Source organism: Athene noctua, chromosome 6, assembly GCF_965140245.1.
Source record: "Athene noctua chromosome 6, bAthNoc1.hap1.1, whole genome shotgun sequence".
NCBI classification, from domain to species: Eukaryota; Metazoa; Chordata; class Aves; order Strigiformes; family Strigidae; genus Athene; species Athene noctua.
Window position 1 is genome coordinate 41,955,682 of NC_134042.1, and position 12,115 is coordinate 41,967,796.

Here is a 12,115-nt window from a genome sequence, read left to right on the forward strand (position 1 = left end):
AACATTTTGCATGGTGTTTTAATAACAGTACACCTTTGCTTTTAGACCTTGCAGAACTGAAAACTCTTTAAAGAAAATGTAATGTTTTAAAAAGAACTTTGTACCCTTAATTATTGCACCACAATTTGACAAAAAGCTGAGAAGTTCTCAAACTTGGCATACTATTAAATGACATCTTAGAAGTTAATGGAGTATTTCAAAAGTTCTAGCCAAAAAAAGGTATCACAAGAGGTTTAATACTATTTTAAGAAACGTTGGCTGATTCTATTAAGTTTAGTTACAGAAATTTGGTCCTTTTCAAAGCACTATTGAACAAGTTTAACATGGATCTTGGAAGAACTGTAGAAAACAAAAAATGCTTATTCTAAAAATGAGGTTGACATGCTCCAGCATACTTTGTCCAACATGTTTAATTCTTTGTTACTCAATGGATCTATTCTTCCTGTAATTACAGCAGATGGATAAAGTACAGTTTTAGAATTCAATTCCCTATGGTTGTAACTTGCTTCATTTACAGTAAAGATGACGAACCACCAAGCGCATACTCCAAGAAGAGAAGAGGTCTTTAATGATGGCCAGCACCAGAGGACTCTGAAACAAAAACATGATTTAGACTGTTCAAACAGTAGAGCAAATCAATTCAGGAATGTAGTTCAGAACCTAGAACAGACAACTGTATCCACACCTGAGCACAAGAACTGGCAAATTCAACTCTCTGTCAAATAAAACAAAATCCTCAAACTACGTACATAAACTTGGCCAACACTAAAAATCCTCTTTTGCAAGTTTTAAAGCACTCATATGCAAGCATCCATTCTTCCTCAGTTTTGGTATGGTTCTTTCTGTATTAAAATTTATATATGCTATTATCCTTAAGTCTACTGGACAGTATTTTCACTAATTACACATTTTAAAATGTGTTTGCATATACAAATTCAACTGGGAGCAAATGGGGTCTATCACAGTGCAGAAAGTTAACTGAGATACAGCAGCTCATGGAAAGTTATCAATTCCAATGTGATGTCAGAAGCTGTCCATAAATATCAAAACACTACTTTATAGAAGATACAAAAATACAAATTCAAAATACAAGTTTAAACAACTTAAGTTTCTTGACAGCTGCAACAGCACCTACCCTTGAGATCATGCTGATTTAAGTAATTTCATTAAGTAGCTGTTACTGTTATTTAAAAGAATTCCTCCCTGCTCAATCACAGCATACAACTTCCATTCTACTCCTAAAGCCTATACAAAGGACAATTTAAGACCAAGGTAGCATCTGTGCAGATTCACAGATGTTTCTAACCATCAATATAACCAAAACTACACATTTTGAAGGAGTCTTTAAACATTTTCTAAATCCATAATGTAAACCCCAAACTTATGTAAAACATGCTGAGCTAATTTTTACTGCACTCTTTCAAAAAATACAATAGGGTATTAGATATTTAATACTTACTATCTGCCACTGCTTTTTTGCCTGAAAAAAGAAAAAAACAAGCTGAACAATGACATTTAAAAAAAATATTTCCTTTTTTTGCAGATAAACTTCAATTAGATTATACTACTTATGATTTGCCAATTTAGCTTGAACAAGATTTTAAAAGTGTACAACACGTACTTCCCATGGTACATGTCAGTAAATGTTACACTGATTTTTTAAAAAGTCGTTTGCTTTTAATTAACCACGACTCCATGCATTTAGAAATTGTAGCCATGAAGACTCCTACTGTAATTCAAAAGAAACTTATACAGAATGGTACTATTTTACATAATATATGGCTATATATATATGTACTATATGTATGTAAACTTAAGTGTTAAGAATATAGTTTGCTTTAAAATCTTCTTTTGTAGGTAAAATAGCTTATTTTACATTCCCACTGTAATTACTCTCCTAAAATACTGATTCACAGTGATCAGACAAAAATAGATGGAAAAAATTCTTCATAAGACTTGCATAAGAGGTTGTGCAATCTCCACCCTTGGAAATATTAATTTGAGTTATGAATAAGGCCATGAGCAACCTGATCTAACTACTTTTAAGCAACAGTTTGGACAAGGTGAGCTCAGGAGGTCCCTTCCAATCTAAGTTACTCTACGACATGCTCTTCTATAAACGTTATGTATTTGCAAAACTGTTCCCCGAACTGTGGGAAGGGCTACAGCTAATAAAAGCTATTTTCACTTTAAAATAATGCTTACCATACAGTTCCCCCATATCAAGGTTTTGGCCCTCAAAACCCTACACAACCACATCTATTATCTAAATCATAAATGAAAATAAAAGTAGCATGACACGACCACAAACTTGAAGCAGTCTGCGAATTTTGAATTGTCCTTGAAATTATAGAAGTTAAAGCAAAAGTTTATTTTTTATCTCTCCCTCTGTTCAACTGCTTATATTTACTTAAGCTTGTAAGTGTAGCATAACCGTTTTGGACATGCAACAAGTTATTTGACAAAGCTAGAGAGATGGTGGGGTAACATCACTCAGCAGTTCCCACAGCAAGGGGTTCCTTTCCCTGTCAAGTCTGTCTACAGCTTGTAACGTTTTGTTGTTCATGACAGCTCATAAAGGGTTTGACTTGGAATTTTTTCAGCATAGTCTAAATTGAAGAACAGGACCTTTAGGACACCATAATCAATTGCACTGTTCTGCTTTGAGGGACCTGGCACACTTATTTTTACATTAGATGTTCTCTTTCTTCCTCTAAGTGATCCGTTATCACCATGTAACACACATTTTAACGTTCAGTAATGTACCTCACATTTTGAGGTGTATCAGCCCAAAATAAACTAAGTGCTTTAACTTCCACAAGTTCACATGGGAAAACCTTTTCAGAACTGTATTTTTTTTGTACATCTTGAGCAAAAACTCAAAAACATAAGGATTCTTAAAAAATTTCTAATCATAAGTTCTGGTTCAGAACAGTCTTACATTCCCCTTCAGTACAAATCTACAGAAGAAGCCTCTGTCTATACGTGCAAGTTAAGATGTGTGTTTTTAAAACCAATTCCTATGTTACCCAATCTTCATAATGTAGGCACAGTTACGTTGGTATTTTGAGTATTTTTGTTAGTGCACCTTCTACACTGAGCATGTTAAAACTGGCCTTAAGCAAGAGTGTTAATTTCTTATTGGATATTTTCAATGACATTTCTAGTTGTTAAGGATAGTCTCACCTATAGACCTTATCAAGTAACAGCTAATGAAGACTATAATGTGTAACTTACCCCCATATGAAATTTTGTAGTAGACATAAGCTGTTATTGCTACACCAACCCATATTTCTTGGTACACGGTAGTGAAGTAGAATTTCATGGCTCTCAGTGACTTTGGAAGCATGGTCTGCACCATCTGAAAATGATAATAAGTTTTGCCATGGTGAGTTGTGCGACTGTATTCTTACCTGCTGTATTTTTACTATATATGCACATATATATACTTATGTATATACATACTCCTAATATATATAAGCAGCAGTTTACAGGTTAGAAAAAAGTCCCCAAACATGCAAAAGTACTTATTCCAAAGCAAAACAATGAAAATTCAGAGTTAAGGTTACAATTTGTGGGCTAAGACAATAAACAATAATAAATTACAGCTGATTAAGGGATCCAAAGATGACTCAACAGAGCATTTACAGAGCAGCTCCTCTCTCCCTATCAGTGACAGCTTTTTAAAAATGTTTTCAGATTCTCTCAGGAGGAAAGCCTTGTTCCAGACAAGCTAGAAAAGCTCCTTCCTTGCACTACCAAGTTAGTTTCCTTCCCTCCCCCAAAGGTAAGGCGTCTCTCCTAACATGGTAATTTCTACTCCAAATAGCAAAATAAATGATGTTAAGCTACTGAATTAATGTTTATCATTAATATTTTACTTCCAAGATATGCCCCAAGAGCAAGAAGTGTATCAGTGCTTTTTTCCTTCTTTGCAGCTTTGTTAGACAAACAAAAATCTGTAAATGTTCTAAAATAAAGCTTACCCTAACTCCCACACAACACATTAGTACACATTTGCACTACACTGCACTGCAATACTACATGTTCTGGTGTCTTAGATTGAGCACTTCACCCCGTTAAAGTCACTACTTAATGCAACCCGATAAAGTCAGCTATGTATACATCTGGACAGTATATGGCAAACCAGAGCTCCAGGAAAAAAAAGCATATTTAAAACTTCTATGAGATAACGCTTACTTACTTACTTGCCATTACTAAATGTAAAGCACCCTCTGGCAAGAATCAAAGGGATAGGGATGCAAGGGTAGCTGATGTCAAAACTGAAAAAATCTAGGTGCTGCTTAAAGACTGAAAGCATCTTTATGGTAATTAATCTATAACTGTAGACAAACCCACACTTATCTTTGATTATGGACAGACATTTAAATCAAGTTTATTATTGTGGACAATTTCCTGAAACTGTTGTGCTTTCACCAATACTATTAAGTACACTGCACCTCCCCCAAAATTTCCACTATTTGTAGTTCCTGAGGAACAGTGCCATAATCATTCTGTTATAGCAAAATATCAAGACATACTAACAACGAGACTGAATAGAAAGGATTTTCCCACCACTACGAAACAGAGACCAAGCAATGTTATTTCTAATTAACACCCTGCTAAAACCCGGCAGAGACCTTTCCCCAAGGGTGCGACGTCGTTCAGGCCTTTTTTCTGAAATCTATCCGGAACAACAAAATCTGTTTTCTCACTGATCTCCCCGCTATGACCCCACCGCAGTCCCGGGAACCTGCCGCCCGCCCAGGACCTGACCCACAGGCCCTTCCGCCTGTAACGGCAGAGTTCGAACGCCGCTGGCCGCGCCTCCTCACCCCCCGCTCCTTTCCCAGGCTGAACCACAGCTGCCTCCCCGACACATCCTGAGCGAGTCCCCCCAACAACCGACAAGGCCTCGCTTGGGCCGAAACCCACCGTTAGAGCTGGGCGCGCGCGAGCTGCCGGCGAAGGTCACCGAGCGGGGACGGCCTCCGCTACCGCCGCGGGGGGTGCCGGGAAAGGGCGCGCCAACGAGAGGAGTCATCGGTCCGAGAGAGGCGCCGCCACCGCGCAGCGCCCCCTACGGCTGCGGAGGACGAGCGCGCCGTGCGCGCCCCGGCTTCGACCGGCCAGGCCGAGCTCCGCGCCCCGCTGCCGCTCCTCACGGCCTGGGTGCGCGGGGGGAGCAGCCACCCTCAGCCTGTCAGTCCCGTCACGTCCCCGGCCGCTCCAGGGCTTTGCCTGGCCCTCACAGAGTTCATGTCGCTGTAGAAAACCACAGGCCGTCCCAGGGCCCCTCTCACCGCAGTGTTTTTGCCCGTTCTGCACCTCACTCCTGCTTCCTGAGAAGGGAGCACAGCAGCGTCCTGCGCGAGGACAATGCCGGGAAGGGCCCGTCCTGAGTCTTTATGTAGCGCGTCGCTTAAAGAACAGCTTGTCCCGCAGGACCGGGGGGCACCCGCTGGGTCAGATTCAGGGGGGCTGAGGCATCTACATGCCTGTGGGCCACTTCCTCCAGGCGAGGGGAAGGACGGGGCGACTGGGATTCCGGGGCAGCTCTTGGGTCAATGTCCTGCGGCTGTGAGGGGTAAACCGGCTGCGCCGCGCCGCCCGCGGCTGAGAGGGGAGAGCCTTATCCTGAGAGGCGAACAGGAGGCTGGCAGGGCCCGCCGGCCCGGCCGCGCCGCCAGAACGAGGCGCCTTCCCGCCGGGTCACGTGCCGGGGGCGGGGCCGGGAAGGAGGTGGGTGGCGGGAGCCGAGGCGCGAGCCGCGTGGCGGGAGCGCCGCCATCATGCTGCGGCAGGAACCAGCCGAGCGGAGCGGCGGCGGGCGCACCACCGGCGGAGCTCTCACCGCCGCCAAGGCCTTGGGCGAGGAGCCGCAGGCTGGCGCCCTGCAAAGTCCGTCCGCCCGCCCCCTCGCCGCACGGGAGCCGTTAGCAGCTGCGGGGTGAGTGGGGGACACTCCGCCTCTGTGCTTGGCGGCCGGGAGATGCTCCGCACACCCGGGGCGAAGGGCCGTCAGTGCGGGCACCGGGGGCTTCCCATCTTGTGTGTCTCTGCCCTTGGCCCCGGTGTGCCGGGTGTTTCCCTCGGGTCTGGATTACCCCCTCAGGCTCCCCCGCTCAGCGTGGGCTTGGGCTGGTGCGGTTCTCGGGTTCCAGCCTTAAGAACTGTAGTCCAGGTGTGGGTATTGTGTGTTTAATACTTGTTTTCTGATTTGCAGCTTACCTCTGTTGGCTTGATCTTCACTAGACATGCTACATGTGGGATTTGCTTTCTATATAGCGTTGGTGTGCAGTTGCAGCAAGTGCCGTTGGAAAAACTGTGGAACAGTGTTAGAAAAGACCTGGTTTATTCTGATTCAGGTGTGTAGATTAGGTATTTTGGCAGTGGCAAGTGACAAATAAAATGGGATTCATGAGTCAATTTACTTGTTTGTTAGGGAATAATATTCTCACAGACTATGTTTTTACCTATTTACCCACTATTAAATCAGTGAGCAACACTGATTATTTGGGCTGATACTTTTTTCCCCTCATAGTCCTTTAACGGTATTGCTGGTTTTTATCATGTTGTTTTCAGTGGCTGATCCTTGAATATCAAGTAGTTATCTTACAGTACATAAATTATTTGACCAGTAATTTCATATGTTATTTGTAACTAAGTGCTTTTCATTTATACCAAAGTTTGTAAATAAATAAATTTAGTAAGTGGGTGTATCTTACCCTGTGCCTTTGTTGGTAAATTTAATTTTTTACTTATGATACAAGTTTTGTGAAAAACTGACTTATTTCTTATATCTTCTTTCTTCTGATATTCTTATCCAGATACTTATTGAGATACTGCAATCTCCCTTAGAGCAGATGGTTTTGGTTATTTTCAAACTGAATCTTTCTGTTTGCTTCCCTGTAGGAACTTCTGTGTTGTCTGAGCAGTAGTTGACAGTCTGTTTTCCAGAATCAACTGCTATGTGTTTTATAACCAAAGCATGTATGTTCGTTGCTCTTGTGACTTATCTGAAGCATTAACTTAACCAGGGTGAAGCTAGTGCAAGGTATACTGGCATGTCACTCCTTGTTGCTTTATTCTAAGATGGTAGAGTTTACAGCTGAGGAAAAGAACTGTATGCATATTTTCATAGCAGCCGGGTACATTTGGTTTTCGCTAGTGTCTGGATATTGAAAACAAAAAATACTTTCCCTTGGATGCTGCCTAAACTGGAAGGTGTTGAGGCAGTGCATAGTAATCTTTGTAATTAGGTCAGGTTTGGATAGTGTATCTGTAGTCACTATACAAAAGTATTTTGTGTGCACTTCCATATACTAAATTCCTTTTAAAAATTAGCTGGAGGTACAGTCTAGAGCTAGGGTCTTTTATTTCCTCTGTATGATGTACAGCAGTATGGGGCGCTGTGTTTCAGGAACTCTCTTAAAGGGTGCATGTTGTTTTCTGAGGAAGAATGAACCTCTCGCCTATCATCTAAATAGCAGATATTCTGACAGTTCAGCAGAGTCTGTCTTTGCTTCAAGGAAAGGACAAAACTGGCACATCAAAATATCATCTCTCATCCTTTAATGTAAAAGTGCTGCCATTAGCAAGCTCTTCACTGAGAGCTCCTGGTTTTTATGCAAGTAGTTACAATTTTTCAGACGTGACCGGGCAGAATTTTACATTTTTTTTAAGGTGATTTACTGTGAATGTAATTTCTAAACCCAGTATGTACGAGATGTCTGGGACTTCTCAGTGTTTATTTAGGTGCCGGTAACATTTCTGCATACTAGGGAAGGGTTTGACAAGAGGCACTTGAACCCATCTGAGTACTAAGCCACCGAAATATACTAAGTAACACAAAAGAAATTAGGAAGACTCATCAAACCTTGTGTGCCTAGGCAGTGGCAAATCTTCATCTTTGGTTAGATAGATATCCCTTTCCAGTCAAAAGCCTTAGCAGTAATAATTGTCGCATTTGACAGTTGCGTTACCAGAGAGAAGTTACTTTACTTTTTTTTTTCTTTTTTCTTTTCCATCTGAGAAAAAGAGAGAGGGGATATACATCCTAAAAGCCATTTATGTAAGCGTGAACAGAATTTCTCATCATTAAACATGTATAAAAACTTTGAGCATAGATGGTAGGTGCATGTGTGTGCTGCTACAAAATGAAAACCTGTATAAGAAGGTGTGTTTGCTTAGTTGTCTTTTGTTTCCATATACACTTCTGTTTCACAGTTCTGGGAATGTGCTTACATTTAGAGAGTTTTTGCAAAATGTGAATCTTGAGAAGGCTTAGATTCAAGTAGGAAATGATTAGATTTTATTCAATGGCTTCTTAAGAAAGAGTTTGAAGAGCTGAGAACAAAAGAATTTACTTTTGTTGAGACTGCTTGTGGCGTAATAGTCTATTAATATTTCCTTCAAAACTTTTGGGTTTTTTCTTGGGAAAATCAAAACCAAAATTATTTCAAAGTTTTCAAATGCTTATTTATATTTATTTCAAGCTTTTTGATGGAGACTTGTTTTCCTACTTGTTTTGTCTAAGTTTGTATGTAAAAGTGTGTAACATTAATACCAAATTAGCAACTGCAATAACAGGAGTGTTGCTGCACACAAGCACGGATAATAACTAATATTTTACAAAAATGTTACTGAGATTGTCTAATGGGATGTAAACGCAACACATCTCCCTGAAAAAGAGGTGTAAATGTGTTCTCTTCCTTTACCAGTGATGCCTCATTTCCCAAGGCTTTTAAGATTATCTTGTTATTTGAATTACCTTTAGAACAGCCATATTAGTAATTGAGTTTGTTAGGGAAAGATAATAGTTCTCAGAAATTGAGGCTGGAATTCTGATCCTTAAATAGGTCATTGATTAACTTTTTAATTCCTCTGTTCACGTTTAACCAGATGAAAAGAAATTTAGATCATTAAATCCTTCTTTGTTATCAAAACAGTTGTGGTTCACATTAAAACACTGAAGCATGGAAAAAATGGTTATTCTCTGTCTTTGATTTCTTGCATTTCATAGGCATGGAGTTAGCCCTTTTTTATAACCAGCTAATTTGGCTGAAAACACGGCGTGCTGTTCTGCCTGTCACCTGTGCATGTGGGAGACAACGCTGGCCTTTGAAATTATTACCGCTCACCTTTCTGTCACTGGAGTGGTTTGTGTCGGCTGCCAGCCTATGTCAGAAATACCAGCTGGGTTAGTGTAAGGAACAGTATAGCGCCAGATCACCTTGTGCAAATCATGTAGGCCGGTGAGGGACTGTGTCAGCCATTTTGTCTCGACATTGCTGTTAGACCGTTACCCCACCTCTGAGCGGCAGGGTGGTGTAAGATGGCAGCTGTCTGTCTCAGCACCACACCATTTCATAGGCTGGGCCTCGACGTCCTGTTGCTGGGAGGACAGAATCTGCCAGGAGCTGGAAAAGCTGCATGTGAGTGCAGGGCTGGGGGACAAGGGGGATGTGCGGAAGCCGAAGGCATCAGTAGCCGACCCCCCCCCCCTTGGTACAACCACTGTGAACATCTGGGCATGCGGACATGGGGGAACACAGGGCAAATGAGCTCTGTGGCAATGAGCAAACTAGTGGTGGAGACTGGATAAATGGAGCTGCGTGCTCCTCTCTGCTGTAGTTTTTCCTTTGCCTTTTCTCTATTGCCTGCCGAAGCTTCTTGCTTGTGGTAGTTTTTCGCTTGTCTTCACTGTATCGCTTCTCGAAGCTCTCGCCTGCCAAAGTTTTTCGCTTGCTTGCTTTACACCCATCGCCTGCACTGGAACCGGATCAGCAAAACGCCACTAGACTCGTGGTGGTGGTAACTAGTATTGCTGCATCTCTTTTGTTTGCTTGCTTAGCTATTCTGACTTTTCCTTTCTTCTTTCTTCTGTCCTATCACTATTATCAGTTATTTCGTTAAATAAAGCTTACAAGGTTTGTGCGGCATCTGACCTCGTTTGCGTCTTTATCTTGCTCTTGGGATTGCTTAAGACCCTCCTCGATACTGGATCGGGACAAGGCTAATAAATAAAACTAAATAAAAAGTGCTTAAAGAAAAGGTTGTGTTCTCAGTAATCTTAAGCAGAGAAATGTTGACTGGCCCACAGCCATGTTACTACTGTCTGTAAGTGCAAGCTAAATTGCAGAAAATAGCTTGTCTTAGCTGGCAGACCGAGGTACAGATTCTCTTTGTAGCATGTTGCAGTAAACCTAGCATATTTCTTTAAAATATGTTTAACATTTTTAGTTTGTCTTCTTGCTCTTAAACCTTTGTTTTTTCTATCCTTTTCTCTGCTTTTTAACTACAGAGAGAGTACATAATACTGTCATCAGATGAAGGTGCTTGTATTCCATAAACTTACCTCTCATTTCTGTATTTGAAAAAATGGACCAAGTGAGGTCTTGGTGGATGGCATTTTTCTCAGCATTTGGATAATTTTTTTTCCTATACCCTCTCCAGTTCCCAGCCTGGTTTCTCCCTCTCCTTTCCCCCCAAGTGTGGACACTAGGATTGGATGAAGCAGCCTAGTATCAGTTTCATCAATAAAACACATATAAAAGTAGGTGAACTTTTTTGTGTATTTCCTTAGAATGCATTGGGATTTAACACTGAATTGGTTATGATGCCTCGATATATTTTTTTAACTGTTATTCAGCAACTGCCTTTTAGTTGATGTTGTTGATGGTTCTTGTTTCTGGACTTAGAAGACTGCATTTGCTTATATTAAAGTGAAATTGAAGTGAAATTTATGAAGAATGGGCAAGTTGTATCTGTAGTCATCTCGTGGGGTGTTTTTTGGCTTTTTGGCTTTGTTTTATTTTCCCCTACATGTTTTTGATGGTTATAGAGGTAAGTGGAACTTGCATGTTTACTGGCCTGCCATTTTCCAGAAACTGGAATTTTGAAGTTAAATTTTTAGGGCTTTTTTCAACTATTTTCCAGTAGAAAGCAATGAGGGTACTATTTTAAGAAACTAATTTATGTGAATTGCTATTGCAGGAATCTTGTACCTTTAACCAAATAAAAAATATTTCTGAAACCAGCATTGTGGATGTTAATTCTCAATGTAATGTTAATTCTGCTAACACCTTTTATATGCTCAGTACATGTTACCCTCTCTCCTGTGGAAAAAGTACTTGAAGTTTAACTCTTTGGGGAGCTTTATCACTGAAGGAAAAACCTTTCAAACCATGCCTGCTCTCATGCAGGGATCCATGTCTGCATTATTTAGAACTGCATGAAAAGAATCTGATACTCCTTACTCTGCATCAGTAGGGCAGAGTGAGAGCAACACTTTTGTTATTTACCCGCAAACTAACAACCACGCAAGAGGCGGGAAAGAGTTTATATCAGCTCTCAGTGCGGCTGTGAGTTGCACATGCTTGCAAAGTTTTGTGTTGTTTATGGAAAGTGGAGGGTTACTGGCTACTTTTCGTATTGAGCTGCAATTTTTTATCACTCTAAACCTATAGAAACTGCTTTGCTCTAGTGCTTTGTCAGTTAAGTGTATGCAAGATTTTCACCTTCTGTGTGTATTACGTTCCACTCTTCTGCATGAAATGTTCTCTAGATTATAAGCTTTTGAAAGGATTTTTTAAAATAGTATTTTTATTGTTTTGTGAAAATATTGTGACATTTGTTTTGCTCAACTTATGTTGCATTATTAGTAAATTCTTTCTTGGATGGGGGATATGACTGTGGAGCACAAGGCAATATCTTTCAGCTAGATGTTACAAACTTGAGGAAATCTGAATGTCGTCTTCAGTATGTTTGAAGAAAATATCAGAGGAAGAAGTTTTCCTCTGTGTTTGCAAAATAGTGCGTTTTGTGAATTGGGCCCTGTGAGTCTTGCCCATTTTTTTTATGATGTGGCAGAGAGATTAAAAGAAAATCTGGAGATGAAGTGGTTACATAAAAGATATGTGAAAATTTGTTACATACAGGGATGGGAGTAGCAAACTGAAATCTGGCATACGTTTTCATTGATTTTCTGCTCTAATTGCCTGCTGTGACCATAACCGCTACATATCCAGTCTTGTGAAACTTTTCTTATGAACCCAGAGTGATAGATGATGGCAACCGAAAAACATGAAATTTTGTTGTGCTTGAATTTAAA

The 12,115-nt window shown here is 40.8% G+C and overlaps 1 protein-coding gene across 1 annotated transcript; it reads right to left on the reverse strand.

Annotated features, from left to right (window-relative positions):
- Nucleotides 1–394: 394 nt before the first annotated feature.
- Nucleotides 395–5,088, reverse strand: ATP5MJ (ATP synthase membrane subunit j). The gene is made up of 4 exons (XM_074908764.1): nt 4,936–5,088; nt 3,238–3,361; nt 1,460–1,480; nt 395–591 (listed from the first exon to the last, which is right to left on the reverse strand). The coding sequence occupies exons 2-4, from the start codon at nt 3,359–3,361 to the stop codon at nt 566–568; spliced, it is 171 nt and encodes a 56-aa protein (XP_074764865.1). The 5' UTR covers nt 4,936–5,088; the 3' UTR covers nt 395–565.
- Between the last annotated feature and the right edge of the window lie 7,027 nt (nt 5,089–12,115).